The 19,961-nt window shown below is 42.5% G+C and overlaps 1 protein-coding gene across 7 annotated transcripts in view; it reads left to right on the top strand.

Moving 5' to 3' along the window:
• The first annotated feature begins 238 nt into the window (after positions 1-238).
• The window catches only part of atp11c (ATPase phospholipid transporting 11C), a 65,189-nt gene continuing 45,466 nt past the window's right edge, over positions 239-19,961 (top strand). For all 7 annotated transcript variants that reach the window (XR_005130565.1, XM_017707129.2, XM_017707128.2 and 4 more), the window contains exon 1: positions 239-789. Coding sequence is in view for 6 of the 7 variants with exons in the window: in XM_017707129.2 (XP_017562618.1) it covers positions 763-789 (27 nt within the window). In the remaining variant the exon portion in view is untranslated. The remainder of the gene's footprint in view (positions 790-19,961) is intronic.

Here is a 19,961-nt window from a genome sequence, read left to right as displayed (position 1 = left end):
TAGCAATTCAATACATAAATTATCGTTTAATACGTTTAATTTTAAAAACTTAAAAAATAAAAAAAATTCACACCACCGCAAACTATGTAATGTCATGAACTGGTAGAGTAGAAAATGAAAAGGAAGTGAAACTACATTTCCCGAGAAACACCGCACTATGACTATGGGCGGGGCTTGTTTCTTGCGTTGTGTTGGCGCGGGGGGGGGGTGTGAGAGTAAATTTTGACAGAGTGGAGTGGTGAGAGAGGGAGGCGACGGCACACGAGAGAAACGAGCGCATCCTCTGAATTCCGGTCACTTTCTGCCCGTAGGTGTGTAACGTTAGTTTTGTGTGTACCTGCTCGGTGTGAACGGACGGAGGGCGACGCAGCTGTCTGTTCTTTTATTGACGCTCAGCAACAGGGCAGAGACCAGGATGCCGCTGACCGGAGCAGCAGCGTGGCGTACGGGGAGCTCCCGCGACTAGCAGCCCCTGCTCACCGCCACCGCGGGAACAAACCGGAGAGGAGAATATGCAAATGGTTCGAGAGGAAAGAAGTCAACCCGAATGGAAACGATGTAGCTTCACCGCCGCACTTCATATAGCTCGGAGAAATAGGGTAGAAAATAGATAGCTAGCTAGCTAACGCGCTTAATTGCCGTCATACATGCAAAGTTACTCATTGCCAGTGAAGCTCCAGGAGCCTGTGGTTGGCTGAATCAAGAGGAACAGCAGCAGTTTTACGGCGTCTTCAGGTACCAAAGAAGACAGAGGAGTCCAATATGCTACGGAGGAGGCTCAATCTTCTGGTAAGTCCCCGACGGCTGAACCTAAACGCCACACAGCAGCTGAATGGCTGTGCTGTAGTCGTTTCTAGTGCGGCTGTAGTGGTAGTAGTCCGTCACGTTATCAGGCTGAGCGGTCTGAGGAAGACAGCAGTGTTCCTGCTGTAGTAGGAGCCGAGTTAGTTAACGTTTATTAGCATGCGAAAGGAGCTGAATTTACACAGCGCGACAGCGTCGTTGACTGACTAGCTGCTTTTTCCAGCGTCTGCAGCTGACGTGGTGAAAGACTTGACTGAATATTTAAGGATATTTCGTTGCGAGTGTGAATTAACCTCAGGTTAAATAGAGGTGCCGTTACTTAACTAACGTCTCCCTCATAGCAAAACAGTCACGGCTCCAGCCACAGATATCTAAAATATGTCACTTCCTCCTTGGTGTTGCGCTAGTACATGTAGTACGATTGTACTGAGCCCGCGTTGGCATCTCAAAAACAACGAGAGAGTTTCGGCAGGACATTGCTGAGCAACTTCTCTGGAGCTCCAGCTGAAGTTGACTGACAGTGGCCTCAGTACACTGAACGGTGTCTCGCCGAATTAGACGTCCAGCTGCAGTCCAGCCAGCTTTAATCAAACTCTTTAGCCTGGTCTTGCAAGCTAAGCTAAGCCCGAATCCAATAATTAATTTCCTAATGCCCTTCATTAAGCTAACGGCGCAACCGTTTTAGATGGGAACTTTATTTGGTTTCATTATGCAGTTCGGATACTTCACGTTAAAACTTTGTCTCCATTAGCTGCCAGGTTAGCCACTGCTGTATGGTCAGCGTTAAGGTGCTCCTGAAATTCTTTCTGCTTCTTCATTGCAAGCCCTCTGTTTACTCGTTTGTGCTTTTCACTTTGCAGTGTGTGCTTTCTGCAGACATGGCCCAAAAGGCCATGTGAGTATAAAGCATAATTTAGATGCAGTGAAGGAAGTTGTGAGGGTGAGCAGATTTGCCTGCGACTAAGATGTTTAGACAGCAAATCCAAATAATTATTATTGATGATCTCACTCTTTTCTTTGTAGCTATTTGTTAGTGACTCTCAAAGGAATTGAAATCTGCACCATAGATCCAAATCACTAGTGGTTAGTTGAACAGTTAATGAACTTCAGGGCTAAGTAATAGTGGGGAATCTGTACTACTATTACTTTAAAGAATGGATGTGATCTGAATATCCCTGAATTAGACCGTAGTCTAAGTTTACACAGCTGGTAACAGTGGCCCAAATCCGATCTTTTTCCTCAAATGTGACACAGATGTGTCATTTGCGTGGCTGTGTGAACAGCAAAAACGCACTGAATCTGACGTTTTCAATTCCGATCTGAGACGCTTTCATATGTGGTACTGAAATCCGTGTCCGATCTGCGGCAATGCGACTCAGTCTGAACAGCCAGGTCGGAATTCGACATGTCATCATTTCACGTTGCTGAGACTCATAAACATTTAGGCTGATGTTTCTGTGCCAAAAAAGTTAGAGGAGACTCATTGCGGCCGCTCCGTGTTTGAAGAGGTTTTGAACGAAGCCCCGAGCGCAGCCGAAAGAGACAGTTTAAAGAATCCGAGCACACGAACCAGAGAAGTGGCCATGGCCGAATACCGGGCTCCTTGTACGGTGAACTCGGACACATTGGGGGTGATGAGTCCAGCTGTCCACCGCTTCAGAATCGCTCCTGCGATGTTGGTGAAGATGAAACCGGCAGCGACTAGTTTTCGCTAGTCGTCTTGATTGTTTACCTCTGGATGAGCCAGGTATTGTTCTTTTGCGCATGCGGGTCGGTCTAGGAGCTTATGTGTTCACACTAATGTCTCATACAGGTCATATTTAAAAGACAATGTGAACAGCCAAACAAAAGATCGGATTTGGTGAGAAAATCAGATTTGGGCCACTTTTACCTGCTGTGTGAATGTAGCTGTAGAGTGCTGTTTGAGGATGCCTCAGGCCTGTTTAATTGAGTGCTCTCTCTTGCTCTGCAAGCCTAGCATGTTCTAATACTGTACTTAACATTTCACTTGCAGGTTTCTTTTGAACAAAACCTCATAGGACTGAAAGATAAATCGTTTTAATACTTGACTCGCAATTTGAAAGAGTGCAATTTTTAAATCGCGTGAGTTGCAAGTTTTATTATAGTTTACTTTATCAACAAAGCTTTAAGTGAGTAAATTTAACTTAACACTGAGTGTGTAAACTGCTTGTAGATGAGTTAGGCCTATTTAAAGCAACCAAACATGTGCTTTAGACATGTGTTGCTGATTTGTGGAATACCATTGACAAGTTGCACCAGTATTAATGAACTGATAGAATTTACCAAAATGGACCACTATTTACAGTAGCTGACTGTAGTGTTGTCTTAATTATTTTTACATGTTGACTGTTTGTAGGTTGTTAAAATTGCATTGAAAGAATGATGTAGGACAATTGCCTAACTGATGGCTATTTTACAAAGTTCAGCCTCTTTATTGTTTTGCTCTCCCCGTAACCTGTTGACACTATAACCTGTTAGGCTAAATCCTCATGGGACGGGCAACATAAGCGTTATAGGTAGCAGCTGTAATAGAGAAAGAGCAATATAATCATTATGCAGACATACCCTTTCTCCGGGTTTCCTTTTAGTATGAACTAGGTCAGCATATTCGCCTTGTTTCTACTGCTGTAAGCACCAATATTTTGCTGTGTGACTCAATATTTGTTCGAGCAGGCATTTTTGCTGTCACTGATGAGCCAGGTGTCATTATTGCAGCCTTTTTGTCTCCATCACTCCAAAGACCCCTCCAGTTATAGGTGCTTTTTGAGGACATCCACACTACATAGAAGAGACATGGTCTGCCAGAGCCTGGCTAAGAAAAGAATATTCTACCTTTCTTAATGTTGCTGTAATATGGTGTATGGAGAAACCCGTTAAGGACGGCTTCGGAAAAGCAGGGCAAGGACCTTGTGTGGAGAAGCTCTGGAGATCGTAATAACAAGAATGCAAAATCACATAGGTGTCTTTGATGTACTCTCAGGCCCTTGAAGCCACTGGCGTGGTGTGAGGAGGGCACAGGCCTGACCGAAATGTGATGCCATTAAATTTTGACGCTTTTTTGCAGAACAGCAAAATGGTGTAGACAGACAAAAGCATTCCATGTCTGAAACATGTTGTTTCTTCTTGCTACTTCAGGCTACCATGCACTGGAGAATGGCTTGTCATGTTTTTTTTTTTTCCTTTCCTTCTTCCCTCCCCCAAGCCAGCTGGGTGGCTTAGCACTGGAGAATTTCAGGCCAAATTGTTCCCAGGCGCACACGGGCAACAGCTTAGACGATGGTGGTCTAGCCCAGATTCTGAATGACATTCCCTCCATATCTCCATAGTGGTGTGCTGTTATAAACCTTTGTAATGGGTTTTCCAAACACAAATTTCAAGATGTTTAGCATGTAATATCCTGTTTAACTGAACGTCTCCTCCTCTTCCTTTCCTCTCATTCAAGTCCAGAGTTATGTTTGGTAATTTTGAGCTACTCAGGTTTTTGAAGTGAACCCCTGAGGAGATCTGGAGGTGGAGGTGCTTGGGTTCGCTACGCTGTTTTAAATAACAGTGGTCTGTACTGAAGGAGGACCACTGCAGGCTTTTGATATGTGGTGGAGCAATTCCTCTCTGCTTGTTGGCTTTCCTCCTTTTGTATTTTAGAATTTTGCCTTTTTGGTACTCAGCACCGGGATACATACTCTTTTGTGGGGGGCTTTAATGCTTTTCAGAATGCAACAACATGCTTCTCCTTCTCTCCTTCATGTCTTCCAACACCTCTCGTGTCAGCGTTATCTACGGGGGAAATGACTGGGTTGATGTGCTAAAATGCAGCAGGACTGCTCAGACCTGATCCACTCCGCTGCTTCCTCTTTCTTTGACCCTGCTGCTAATCAGCATGGCTGGCTGGCTTTGCTGGGATTTTGGTGGGGGTTGATTGTGTAGTGCATGTGGGCTGACTGTAAGTACATGTAGAACAGTGGCTTCTGGCCGCAGAGACCCTGCTGCTCAGGTTGGCTGAGGAAGCCCACACTACACAAACACGCACACAAGTGCACACACGCAGGGCATTTCCCATCTCCTCTGCTCACTTTTGGCCATGTAGCCTGCGGTCAGCCCTGGGGCACTCTATATTTGACCTGTGGCATCTCCCTCTGCAGTGTTGTTGATGTTGCTTCCACTCCCAGCAGCTCCCTGAAAGTTGTCCAGCAAATAGTGACTGGGTGCATTTAATGATCCAAACACAGCTGACCAGCATGTGCCGTGTTTGTTTTCAGGACATTGTATTATTGGTGACTTTTGACATAGACCCAAGTAGTTGTTTGTGATTATTTGCTTTCACAACATGGCTTGCATTTTGAAAAAGAAAAAAAAAACAGACCTCGTCTAGTCTAAACAGACCTACTGTAGCTTTGCTTCTGGCGCTGAGTATGGCCCAAGTCCTCTGCATCAGGGTCGTGGGTATTTCAGTGTTGCCAAAAAGGTATTGCAGAGTGTGAAAGTGAAATGGTCAGCACTGTCCACAGCCCCAGGGTTCCACATGAGGCCCCTTTTCACTGCTATCAAAGCTCTGGCAATCTGGAATGCTTAGTGATGTCTAAAATTTCATATCTTTTTCCCTGTTAAACAAAGATCTTAAGCTATCGGAATCTTTTTTTCCCCTCTCTGATTGCACTCCTGGCATGAGACATCAGAATGCCACAGTAGCGCCCTAATGGACCAGCCCACCTGTTGACTGATGATGTGAAAGTTTACTGATGTCGACAGCGGTGAGGGGGCGAGTTTGCGTACAGGCCTCTGGGGTGAGTAGAGGTGGGGTTAGGGGGCCAAACACTGGCCACTTGCCCATTCAAGGCCTGTCTGGGACTCTGTGATTTATCATTTCTGTTTCATCTGGAGAGCCACATATTGATTAGGGCCCTGCTCCGCTTTGCCACCATTTGTCTTGTCCCCCACTCCACTTCCCCCACCTATCCTGTACTGGCTGGTGGACAGAAATGCTTACGCTGACTTCTGTGTCTTTCTCTCTCTCTTACTGTTTTTCTCTCTTTCTCTCTCGCCGCATGCCGGCTTCCCGTAATGAAAATGCAGCCAGCCGTGCTCATCCTCAACGGGCAGCCCACCAGAAAAGGAGGGGGGACAGAGCATGTGCAGGGAGACGACCACACGTGTAGCATTACCTGTTGTATACTTCTGGAATCTTCCTTGTGCAATGGACTGCATGAGTCTGATTGCAACAGTGAAGTGGGTAGGCTGATAGGGTGTTGATGGGGAGAAGCACAGGGAGCACTGAGTGCATTATGGCTTTTTGTGGCGATTTTTCCAAGCCCATCTAAAAGTGAAGGCTGAATTCTCGGTTTGTAGCGCTAAATAATTCAACAGCCTCATTTATTTTAAATTCCTCTCACAACGCTCCTCCTCTCTTGGCTGATCGTCACCAGGCTGGCGGCGCTTGAAATGCGTTCCTTGCCATCCATATATTTATAAAGCCTCATCCTGAGATTCCCTGTGTCGTGCTCCAGCCACCAGCAATGCACTGAGAGCACTCGCATGGAGATGTGAAGAGAATGATGAAAGGTGCGTGCGTGTGTATGTGAGAGATGGAATGTGAGTATGTGTATGGAAGAGGCGAAGGGGATGAGGTCAGGCATTTCATGGTGGTTTTTACCGATATTTCTTTTACTGCTGCACCCAGAATGATACTTGCTCCTTGTGGGAATATCATCACAAGCACCTCTTACAAGCACACAAGGACTCAAATATTATTATGAAATTTCAAATGGCTGTACAGAGAGACTGAAGCTCAAACCATGCTGGGTGGGAGTCAGCACTCATCCATTTCTTGTTTATCATTGCTTTTGTGACAAAACTGACTGCTTCATGGCTTCTCAAATGCAGCTTGGGATAATTAATTGAACAGTAATTACAGTCAGCATTGCGAGTGGCATAATAAAAGATAATGACATCAGAAGCACAAAAGCTGAGATGCAGCTTGATGCAGCTTTTTTTTGAGGTCGTCAGCATTTTGACACAAATATCTCATGCCGTATCAGGCTGCTAGCACAGCTACAGCCCATCACCCCCTCTCTCTTTCTTTTTCTCTCTACTCGCTCTCCCCCTCTCTCTCTCTCTGTGGGATCAAAGCAACAGTGCAGTCAAACAGATTAGTTTAGTCACAGACACACTTTACCGTGGAGAAGGCACAGTAGCACCTGGTCTTGTGCCTTGGTGCTTTCCCCCTACCCCCTCCACAACACTGCCTGCTGTTGGCCAGTGGGCTCTCTTTCATTGCTGTTATGAGATTCTTCCCTACTGAATATTCACCCGTCAATTATGAATTTGATAGCACTGCTTATGTGGGGCTGGTTTAATACTGAGTTATGCCTTTTTTTAATACCTTCAAAAAGGGGTCCATACTGCTATTGTTCTGGTGTATCAGGCCACATTTTCACATTTTGGCCATTTAAAAAGCAGAACCTGTGGCCCAAGTGGTTGCTTGAGATTTTTTTGAACCATTATTTTGACCTGTATCCCCAGCCATAACAAAACATCTACTCTTCACCCTCCCTTACACAGAGTATGTTCGGTCAGTCAAGTAACTAACCACATCAAACCTGATTTTGTAGAGTAGATTTTGTAGAGTTTGCTAACTGTACTGTCAGTGTTACCGCTGTGAGAGCATAGCTGATGTGTCAGGGATTGTCTTCTTTCTAGAACTACTGTACATCATTGTAGCCTGCCTGGTTAAGTTACTAAAAGATTTTTTTAGTTATTGACTTATTTTTTGCTGCAGAGTTTGTTTCCGTTTTGTTCTTACTCAGTGGACAAACAGAAAAATGTGAAACTTCTGCTGAAGCATTCCTCTGATGGCCTCATTTACACAGGAAGTGTAACATAAATGAGGCTCTTGCAAACATGCCACAGGCCACCTTTTTAACGGAACTTTATCATGGTCAGGATTAGGGCAAAATATTGATTGTTAATTATAATCACAATATTGGCTTTTGTAATACTGATGTCACAGAATGTGTGAACATGCCAGGAAGCCCTCTACATAGTGTTGTCATGTGGTCTGATTATAGACTGTGGAGTGTTTACAGCATGTTTTAAGGAATCAGCGGAATAATTTTAACTGGTCACTTTTTAACCATGTCACGTCATGGGTTCCCTGAAGGTTTTAGCAAGTCATACTGCAATTGTTAAAATCATTTATCCATAGCAAGCAGCCATAGTCAAGATCAGTTGTTGTGCTAAATGGATGAAGAAATGGGCATGTGGCAAAACATCCTTCCGTCTGACCTTTTGTTGTCAGCATTTGTCAGCAAGCTTTGACCACAACTTGTGAACTCTATTTTGCTTACTGTAGAGTTGTCCACTCCTCATAGACAGGTCAGCTGACTTTGGTGAACACATTGCTGAGGCTTCCTCTTGTTTTGTCCTCCTCAGTTTTTCCATAAGCTTTCAGTGCTCTCAGATCCCTCTATATCTCCACAGCCTGCTGTAGACTACAGATGCAGATATGAAAACCATGCGCTTACCTTGAACAAGCTAGTCTCAGGCCTAATAAAGCAGCTCATCTTAATAGGGAAATGTATTCTTAAGACAGGGGAAGTTATTCTCTGATCTCTTGTGTTGATACCTTTTGTGGTCTTCTCTGGAAACTTATTTGACACTGAGTAGGACACTGCAGTGAGGCTCTACAGCTATCAAGGTATTTCTTGCCTTTCTTTTCACAAAGGCAGGACATCTTTATCTAGGCCACAGAACAACATGTCTGCCGCTGCCTCTGCTGTACCACTGCTTGAATACTGACAGCAGCTTCGTACAAGACCTCACTGCTATTAACCCTTTAAAATCTAACAACCTGTTGGGGGGTCGAGACTTTTACTCCTCTCATAACTTTATTACTTTAAGTTAAGTTTTAAGTGTCCCTTATTAATCCCACAATAGGGTAATTTCACCTTCGCAGTCCAACCCATCGAGCAGTGAAACACCACTTACACACAGGTGAAGATGCACACTACGGGGCAGTGAGCGCACTTGCCCGGAGCGGTGGGCAGCCCTATCTGCACCATCCTGAGAGAAGTTGCGGGTTAGGTGCCTTGCTCAAGGGCATCTCGGTCACAGATCGTTGGCTCAAAGGATCGAACCAGCGACCTTCCAGTCACAAGGCTGGTTCCCTAACCTCTCGCCCACAGTAATATCAAAGAGTAGTTTGTAGTAGTTACTGAGTAGTAAAGCTTAAGATTAATAACTGAAAAGATAACCCTGTAAAGCTCCTCCAGTTTCTCCACCATACTTCATTCCTTGTAATTGAGGGAACTCTGGACTTAAAATTTGCTGTTTCTTCCTAGTGGAGATTTTCATGGTGGTAAATGTCAGAGGTGCTCTGAGAAGAGAGGAGATACCTTATGTATTCTCCTGTGTGGTGCTGTTCCAGGCCTCCCTTGCACACTTAGGCTACCGGACCGTGAGTGCATCTCTGGCACATTTACTGCTGCAGATGCCAAGGTCATTTCTTGATGTGTTTCCAGCATTGACCGTAAAAGCTTTTTCATTTGCCTCTGTTTACCTGTTCCACCGCAAATCTATGCTGAAAAACCTTCTTTTTTTTGTTTTATTCCTTCTTGCCAAAACACCAACAAAGCAGATTGTCTCAGACAGTTAAACCAAACAGATGTCAAATAAGAATTTTCAGTGCTTTAAAACACAAATAAAATATGTTTATAGTAGCTCTATACTGTATTCTGTAGTGTTTCAAATAAAGTTTGTTGGGTAACATAGAACTTTGACCAATAAATTGTCTTACTTAAGGTTTGTTTCCATATTTTCAACATTGTAAAGTTTAAAAGAGCTTTGAAGAGCTTGAATAAGGAGAGATTCCTTTCGCAGGCTGAGGAGTTCATATCATTAAAAAAAAAAAAGGGAACAGTTAATGACTCAAAGGCCTGCTAATCATAGCTAGGCCAAATGCTGGAATGCATCAGTGTAAGTCATTTGAGGCTAAACTGCTTGTGCATGCATTTGCTCTATGAATGGAAATGCCATAATCCACAATTCCATCATTGTTAATTTAAGTGTATTATTTATCACTTATCAATCCATTTTAATGCATTACAGCTCCCTCTTAAGCCGCTGAGTTCGAATGAATGTGGTGAACCCAGCAAGTGTTCTGTAACCTTATTAAAACATGCCCTTTGAGCTTGTTCTCCTTTGCCTTGCTGTTTGTGTGGTGCAGGTAGCTTCAGATCACGTGCTCCGAGGCGTGACATTCCATACTTGAACTCAGAACATTGTACTCCAGGCCTACAAACTTAGTAGGCTATTTTTAAGCCTTCATTGATCTGCTTTTTCTCTCAAAGCTCTTAATTACAAGGCACCTTTTTAGTGCAGTGAGAGCCTGTTACTCTGGCAACCAGTGCCTCCCTCGTTCAGAGCAGGGCTGCTCAACCACAGCTTAGTAAAGTTAAAGCATGCAGAGTAGCATTTTGGGTTTCCATTTGAAGCAATGTTGATTCTGGCCTGGACTGCAGGAGTTCTTCTGGTTGTGGTCAGTTATTTTAGATAGGGACATTCCGAGACACGTTCAGGAGCTCATCAGTCTTAGTCTCTTGTGCTTGACTTGAGCCTACTCTCATGCTTGCTGTCTTTCACTTTGAGTTTGATGCTCAGAGCTCTTAACCCATCTCCTCTAAGTGTTGAGCCAATGCTTTGTGTGTACGTGCGTGTGTGTGCGTGCGTGTGTATCAGTTATATCAATGTGGCTAGAGCGCTTGTCTTTTATTATACACTGAGGAGAACCAGTAGACTTTGGCAGTTTGGAGCGCAGCATGCCTGTTGTCGTCTGCTTGTCTTCAGTTTTGGGTGTTTTTTGCATGACTGTGGCTGGGTGCCAGGCCTCAGATGAAAGGGCTGAGAAGCCTGACCTGTCTTTCCATCTTCAGCGGGCACACTCAGGGGGTCTGCTTATTTGGCATGCAAAGTTATCCCTGTCAGATAGTTGGAAATAAGGAGGTCCATAAAATGGAAATCCCCACCGTAGCACCTGGGCTCAAAAATGACTTCAGGTTGTTTTGTTTATAGCAGGGAAGGAAGTAAGACTAGGAAGTGAAAAAGTGCTACTCATTATTGGCGAATTAGGTGCTTAATATTTACTTTATTGTAATATATGATTTTAACACATCTGCTAAGCCTCGGCCTGTATTCATTATTACACACCTTTGCTCTAGATGCTTTTCTTTGATGCCAGTGTTTCTGCCAAAACTCCTAGATAAGTGAACCCCATTTTGAAATTTTTTTTTTGTGTTTTCCACATGCCTAAAACAAACCCAGGGGTAGCACCATGAGGGGGGTTGAGCAAGGTTGTTTTAATGTAGTGATAGCCAAGCTCAGGATAGCATTTGATTGCTTATTCGGTGTGTTTGTTAGTTTCACTTTTAGAGCCAAGGTTTAGCTTGCAGTTGTAGGGAGTTATTAGTGTGTATCCTGTTGTGATTAGTGTTAGCTGTTATTTTTGTTTATGTTTATAGAGCTGCTTCATGTTGTAGTGTGGTTATAAACTAAACAGATAATTATGCTGTGCTATATGTATTCTGTGATGGGTAGTGTTGAATGTTTTGTTTTTCACTGATCTTTTAACAGCCACAAATTGTGGCATATACACGTGTGCCCAAATCGTAACTATTGTCTCATATTTGTGGCCGTTAACTTGATCTTACATCTCCGAGCATCAGAGTCTGCTGAACTTTAGTAATCACTACAGTCTTGCACGATAACAGTAGAAGCACTTGAGCTGTGAATTCTTTGGCTTGGTTGAAGCAAAAGGCCATGAGCCTGTGGTGTTGTGTGAAGCAGCTTGACTGATAGAGGTACACTGCAGGCAGGGCCAGTTGACACACAAGCCCAGCTAGTGGGCTGATATGCTAAAGGCTCAACCAACACTAAAGGTGATCATCTCCCCAAGAGACTGGCGGTTCCTTCCATATGTTTCTCTGTTTGCTCCATCAGCAATAACCTGGATTAACTCATTAACTCAGACTATAACTGACTATGCAGTGGGACATGAGGGACCCATTGCAGTAAATGGCTCCTGAAAGCATATTTTATGCTGTTTGTATATTGCATTGTCTGTTGTAAACCAATAACTTTGGATTCCAAGAATTCCAACCAGTTACAGATTTTTGCCATGAGCATTTTTACCGCTACTTGTCAATTCACACTGTTGACATGTCACTTGGGCCCCGTTTATGAGATTGTGTACATGTTAAAAATTGCATCATGGTAGCGACCATAGGTATTGGTATCCCCGTTGCTGATCCTTTATTTAAGTGCCATTAGCCCCAGTACAGATATGGTATCGATATCTGAATCACCCTGATTTTCATTCTCCCCCTCCTTATTTATTTATTTGTTGGTACTGCAGTTTATAGAACAAATTTTAAGGTAATGTTGACCAAAAGTGTCTGGAAATACCCAACCCTGTTTTGAGTAAGTGTGAACCTGGGAAAGTGTCCTGTTGGCATTTTCCACTGCGTCTCTGATTGTAAATGCTCTGAGCTCATCAAATCTTGGTGCCAGTATTTTGCAATAATATCTCCCATAACGAATCGAATGACACGATTGAGGAAGGAAATTAAAGAAGCAAGCTGAGTCCGATCAATCGTCCATTAAGCAATTATAGTATAATTTGGTTTGGTCAGTAAGTTAGCGCTCGCCAGTATGATGGAAGATTGCAGCCCCACACAGCTTCAGCACAAATTCATCCTTCAAACCCCACTTTCTATTTACTGCCATCAGAGAGCAACAGTATCTGAGTCCGAGTGTGCATTCACCAAGTCATTTAAGGAGTATTCATAAGTCAAATATTGCAATCTATTTCCTATCCCATTGCTCAGCACACATGCAATCTATCACTTTGCCAGCACTGCGCCATCACAAGCTGACTCTGTGTTTTTCCCCAAGTGCACAACGTTTAATCAGAATGTTCCTTACTGTTCCTGCTCCTTATGAGGCACAAGCATCTCCTCACTGAAGTTTTGATAAGAGGCTTAATTGCATCTTGAAATAAACACACAATACCCTCAGAAGAAAATAAGTGTTGTAGACTTTGACACCTATTTATCAGAGCCATTCTCAAATGAGCAGATGTACACAATCTCCCTTTCTTATAAATATTCAGTGTGAAAAGATAGAGAGGCTAACGGTGAATAATTTAAATGGATGCCTCTCTGCAAGTTTGACATGTTGGTGTAGTATGTAGACCAGTAAATCTTTAAACAGGCATTCTGGCATTGTGCCCTTAATGTTGCTTTCTTGAACTTAATTTAATGTGCGATATTTATATAAGCTTACTGTTTCACCGTGTACATAAACTTGTTTGTGTGATTGCATGTGTGCGGGCCTATCTTCATGCGCTCCTAAAGTCAATCATTTGACATTGTTTATAAGTCAGCAGTAAGATTAGGTCAGATGATAAATCATATATATATATATAATCACATTACTGACATTGTGAGTATGCAATATAGATTTAATTGATGTTTTGGCTTGTTTTAAGGCCTGTCTCTGATGTATTACCCTGAGACCAAGTGTTTTAGCTCACAAAGCATGCGAGTGGTGTAATCGCTAAAGACAATCAAGTGATTTGTCAACTCTCCACTCTGACTGTTTTGCCAAACTCAGCTGGGCTCAGTTGACTGGTAGTGACAGACACATTCAGAACTTTCCTGGCTTTTTTGTTATGCGGTTATGCAAAATTGGAAATGCGGCACAGAGGCCCTAGAGAAGAACAATGGGAGCAAGTGAAGCGATCAGAACATCAAATGCATGTAGTAGACTGCATAAAAAAGTGAGGTGATATTTCTAGAACAGCCTAGATATTTGTATAAATAGGCTTCTAAAATTTGGTGGGATCTTAATTAAAATAACAATGATAAGTCTTATTTAATAAAAGCAAAATATCTCTGAGCCAGTGATTTCGAGAACCTCTGTACATTTTGGAGCAAGGGGTGCATTTGAAATCTCAGTTAGTAACATGGATGCTCTTGTATTGGCGAAACTCCTATCAATTTTTGTAGCTTATGACCGCTACTGGTTACAGTGCTTTTTGGCCCATAGCTCTATACAAAACTGCTTCAGTTCATGTATATTTTTTTGGATGCTTTACTTGCACAGCATGTTCAGATCAACCTACGAAAATTCAGTGGGATTGAGGTCAGTATTCTGACTCGCCTGTTTTGAAGTACAGTGTTTCTTCTGGTTAAGCCACTCTGCTCTCTGTATTATTGTGAAGTTGCATATCCCAGTCTCTTACGTTTTAAACTACAGACAGATGCCCTGACATTCTGTTGTAGAATTTGCTGATGCATCTTGGAATTTTCTGGTCACTATAAGATTTTTTTTTTTTGATGACAATAGTAGCATTACTGAAACACTGAAATTACTGAAAAAAAACACTAAAATATGGAGTAAAATATGGACTCCGTGTGTTGCTGTGTCACCCTGTAAAGCCTGAAATACTTTATGTATTAATGCCACATGAACAGGTTCAAAATGAAGGTCTGGCTCAATGTTCACACAACATTAGTACTGATGAAGATGACAGAAGAAGATAGCTGACTTTCATGCTCAGAAGGTATGTTCACTAAATATTGACAGAGTTCTCTTTGAATGCTCTTTTAGCATGTTTTAGTTAACTGATTCATCTGCTTGGGGAAGGGGTCTGTAAAACAACTGATGTTATGAAATGTTATTCTGCATGTTGATGGCTGCATGAGGCAGCAAGGCAACCGTACACTAATAGCGTACACCCACGACTGTTACAGTTGAGATGAGGTTTTTGTGTTCATGTCTGGCATTTTCTTTTCTCTGAACACTGCCTACATTTACCAAGATCAACTTTTTGTCCTCTGTTTCCACAGAATATTGTAGTACTGTAGTTGTTTGATAATGCTCTAGAACATTCAGATATTCTTTAGCAAAGGAGCAGCATTTAATTTATTTTATTGTAAAGTGAAGAGTACATACATCAAATGTTTGTGTTTTATACAGGAAAGATCAGCCCTTCAGCTGATTGGAGCACAAGTTTCAGTCGTATAGTACCCTGCTACACAGAGTAGTGTCTCCTTCCAGCATGTCCTATTTATCTGTTTGTTTGTTTATTTTTTTATTTTTTTTATTTTTAGTTGACTCCCTTGCCAGTCTTGTAAAACAGGTCATCCGGCTCACTTCTTTTGGTGCATGCATTTTGAATCATATCAGCATTGATTCAGTGGGACAGTTAATGACCACATTATTAAAGGGGAATTCCAATTGATTTTTTTCAAACAACATCTACATAAATAAATGGTTAACATATAAACAAAATGATTGTTTGATATAAAATGCTTTATGCTAGAGAAGTTTAACTGAGTCAGAGTAATGAGAACTATATGTTTTGTAGGTTCACTGGTTGTTTTGGATGGGAAATATAATTGATATATTGTAGACATCCCAACCCCCAGTTCCAATCACCATGACTGTAAAGCAACCTCAGATGGCAAGTTTCACTACAGTGAACCATTTTACATCAGACTTTGTTTACATTTGTATCTGAATTTTACCGAAATTCTGAAAAATCTGTGGAATTCATCTCTGTGGTACACGTGTGCAGTGTCAACAAACTGGGACAATGTTATAGGCAACAAACAGTAACTGTAACTTTCCATACAGCTTTGATAAAAATACCCTGACTGGGGCAAAATGTCACCGTGCCCTCTGTTGATCTGTGTGACAAGCTGAGCTGCTGGATGTGATCACCATGATAACCATGCTGCTGTCACACATTTTACGCTGACTGAATGCTGCTTTATATTACTTAAATCACATTGCCACACTACCATTACCCTTTTTATTATGTGGACATAATTTCTTTAGTGCATAATCTAATATTATAATACTGCTGTTCACTTGATTCTTCAATGCTGTGTTTATTCTGTAGCAATTGGATCTTGTTTCGATTGAGTAAACTGTGTTTGTGGTATTGATCCTTCCTCTCCTGTAGACACTAATGTGTTCTTGTCCAGCAGGACTCTACCGACATGTAGCCCTTCCATTTCCCCCTCCAATTATTCAGGTTGAGTTGCACAGTGTGACTTTTGACACTATGGCAAATATAATTCTGTCAATTCTATTTGTCCTTACATTAGCTCTTCCATTGTTTGGCCTTGGAACACAAGCTTTGTGAGAATGAGTATTGCAATCACGTAACGGCGCAAAAATGAATCAGGCCCCGTGTCTGACCTTCATTATATTTAACGCTGAATTCCCTTCAAAAATCAATGGCCATTCAATGCTGCTATTCTTATCAGTCTCCCCTGCCCCTGGGGCTTTCTTCCTTCCTTTGCGCATATACAATTTCTTTGGCTCGTGATTTATATTCTCTTAACTATCCGGGTCTACGCTGAAAGGCTTCCAAAATAGAGCAGTCTTTAAAGTTGTGTGTGTCGTTACTCAGCGAGCGTGATTCCTACAGAGATCTGTGTGTATGTTTACCTAGTGGAGCTGTAACCTTGAGGCAGTGCTGGTACAACAGTGGTCTTGCGGTTAATGACTCCCGAAGAGAGACGGGAAAGCAAGAGGGAAGAGGGGAGCTGCAGCGATGGTGAGAAGGAAGGCTGGGTCAGTTTATATAAAAAAATAAATAAATAAAAATAAAGGAAAGTTCATGGACAGCTCAGCACTCTGGAGAATGTTTATACTCATTTTGAAACTGAACTTTAACACGTTGAACTGACTGCTGAGGAATGGGCTTTGGATAGAGTTCTTAAAATGTTAAATCCTCACTGTTCGGATACCTGTCGCACTACACTTGGCTTTGATCAGTCTCTAGCTAAAGTGTGTTTTTCTTTTTTCTTTTTTCTTTGAACCTGTGAGTGGAATGCAGCTTCCTTGTTGCTGCACTGTAAACAGAATGAGCCTTGAGCACTTGAACATGGTGTGAGCATGTTGTGTGCTGAAGGACGAGCATTAGTAGGGGAGAGCAGCTCAACAAAAAGAGCTTTGTGGAGTGGTCTGCATGGGGCAGCCCCAATAGGAGATTGTTCCTTCCTATCAGTAAACACCCCTCCCTTGAGTGCTGAGTGTTTTAGACCATGATTAGTTGCATGCTAGCTGCATAACATATACAAATTTAAATGCTGTTAGTGGTGTCTCTTTTTCTTTTATGTTTATAATCACATTCATGGCTCAGATGTGAAAACATGGCTCCACTTTTATCATAACTATTTATGTACTTACTGTAGGGTTTTGCCAGTGTCAAACTTTTCTGCTAGAGAGACATGAGGTGGACCACATCTCGCAGCTGCATATTTGAAGTACATTCTTGCCATAATGAGTAATGGATGATGAATGTCCAAAGAAAAATCCTAAATATCAACCAAGTAAATGTTCTGTGCACTGATTTTTTGACTATTATGAATTTGGCTTTTGATTCAAAAAGGATGTGATGCTAGAACATTTTAGACTTTTCATTACTGATGGAAACAGGATTTTTCTCTGCTTCTGAACTCCCTCTGTCCTATGACTCAGACAGTGGCGTTTGGAGGTGGACCTTTCCCTTAAGCTTTGGCACCTGTTCCTGTTTCCTTTCTTCTCACACTAGCCCCTCCCTCTCCCCTCTGGCCCTTCTGCTCCATCCGGCCTGCTCCATCCCAGCACCCAGAGTGCACACACCCGGTCTAGAGGAGCCTGCAGCCACATGCCAACATGTGTGACGAGAAGTCACGCTCTGCAGAGCCTTATGTAATCATGGGCTCTTCCAACAGGAGAGCTGGAACATCCAGACAGCGCTGACATCATTATACGAATGTTTACCTAAGAAAGCAGAGCAGGTCCCATCGGACATCAGAAGACCGAGACAGAGAAGTGAAAGAAATTACATGTAAGCTGTGGCTTCCACAGATTTGAGAGCCAATATCAGTACGTAAAGAGGCAATTGTCTCACAAGCTCTGATGGACAGTATGTGTTATCTCCACCTGATCTTGCGTACTGATGCGTTCTGCTGGAGTTCTTGGAAGACGTGAGGTTATGTGAAGGTTTTTCAGTTAGGGAGTACAGACATGTGGGGGAAACATCAGTATGGTATCTAATCAGCAGTTATGCGTTTAGCTGCTTCATGGTTCTGTTCATACAAATTCTTGGCAAAAATGTACTCTATATTTCCAAAAGTATTCACTAACCCATCCAAATCATTGAATTAAGGTGTATCAATTACTTCCATGGCCATAGGTGTATAAAACCAAGCACCTAGGCATGCAGACTGCTTCTACAAACATTTGTGAAAGAATGGCACGCTCTCAGGAGCTCAGTGAATTCCAGCGTGGTACCGTGATAGGATGCCACCTGTGTAACAAGTCCAGTTGTGAAATTTCCTCGCTACTAAATATTCCATAGTCAACTGTCAGTGGTATTACAATAAAGTGGAAGTGATTGGGAATGACATTGACTCAGCCACAAAGTGGTAGGCCACGTAAAATGACAGAGCGGGGTCAGCGGACACTGAGGCGCATAGTGCGCAGAGGTCGCACTATGCGCGGTACTTTTCTGACTGCATTGTACCAAGGGTACAGTTTGGTGTGGGGTTGTTTGTCACAAGTTGGGCTCGGCCCCTTAGTTCCAGTAAAAGGGACTCTTAATGCTTCAGCAGACCAAGAAATTGTCGACAGTTTCATGCTCCCAACTTTGTGGGAACAATTTGGGGATGGCCCTTTCCTGTTCCAACATGACTGTGCACAAGTCAAGCGAGTTTCATGTGGAAGAACTTGACTGGCCTGCCCAGAGTCCTGACCTCAACCCCATAGAATACCTTTTGGGCTTTAATTAGAGTGGAGACTATGAGCCAGGCCTTCTTGTCCAACATCAGTGTCTGACCTCACTAATGCTCTTCTGGAAGAATGGTCAAAAATTACATAAACACAGTCCTAAACATTGTGGAAAGCGTTCCCAGAAGAGTTGAAGCTGTTATAGCTGCAAAGGGTGGTTAAAAATCATATTAGACCCTATGGATTAAGAATGGGATGTGACTTAAGATCGTGTGTGTGTGTGAAAGTAGACCAGTGAATACTTTTGGCAATATAGTGTATGTTCTTTATCCAACTTTTTCAAAATCTCTTATGTCCCAGAACACTGTATAAATGGCACAGGTTGTGAAAACAAATTTCCTGTCTTGAGGACAATAAAAAAGTCTAATCTAAACTAAAAAACAAAATTTAGGGCACACTGGGCAAAAAAATCCCCCCAAAAAACATGGCAGATTTCTTTTTTTTTTGGTCTGTAGGTGTTTTTTTTGTGCCACTGCACAAACATTTATTTAGCTTTTTATTCATTTATTTGACTGAAACTTAATTGAACAACTACAAGGTAATAGGAGAAATGCAAAAGTCAGTTCAACAGGGCATCACTCTGAGTTACCAAGGACACAGGAAAAACTGTTAAAAAATGTTGCCTAAACTTAGTTGCTGGCACTATTTCACTGCTACAGGAGAGCTAGGGAGAGAGTTTTTATTTATGTTCATTTTTAATTCTGATTAACACATCATTTATAAATTATTATATTTGGACAGTTTTTTGTTTGCCTATTTTATCATAAGAAATGAAATTGAGAATGAATTTCAAAAAGTGTCATTTTTCACCATTTTAGTCTAATAATACTCTGGTCCTGAAATTGTGTTGCCCTACTTGGGTATTTGTGTGATTCCACATGTGACCAGGCAGGCAGCAACAGCCCTTAGCCTGGGGACTGATGCCTTCTGCAGCCACCCTGAGTGAAGGAAGTGCTGGAAGAAATGGCTGTAGCTCTACCGATGGGGAAAGCTTCTGAAGGCTGCGCACATATTCTGGCGCCCCAAACAGTGCATGCTGTGCATTAGACCCTAAGATCCCTTCTCCATGCTGTCTGAATTATTCACAGTGGCAGTAATAGCACTGCCACTTGTACTTTCTCCAAGAATGCTACAAAGATGGGTGGGGGCAGTTGGTAGATTGGGGTATGCAAGAGAGTGGCTGAGAGCCTGCTGAGAAACTTTGACAGCTTATGTTGTCTTCAGTGAGGTCAAGGCGCTGAGAGCAAGTGCTGTCTCTATGTGTGTATTGAGGGTATAATCTGGGCACTCACTGGTTT

The sequence above is a fragment of the Pygocentrus nattereri genome, chromosome 8, assembly GCF_015220715.1.
Source record: "Pygocentrus nattereri isolate fPygNat1 chromosome 8, fPygNat1.pri, whole genome shotgun sequence".
Taxonomy (NCBI): Eukaryota; Metazoa; Chordata; class Actinopteri; order Characiformes; family Serrasalmidae; genus Pygocentrus; species Pygocentrus nattereri.
Note: the sequence above shows the minus strand (reverse complement) of the source record. Positions and strands in the feature narration are given on the sequence as shown.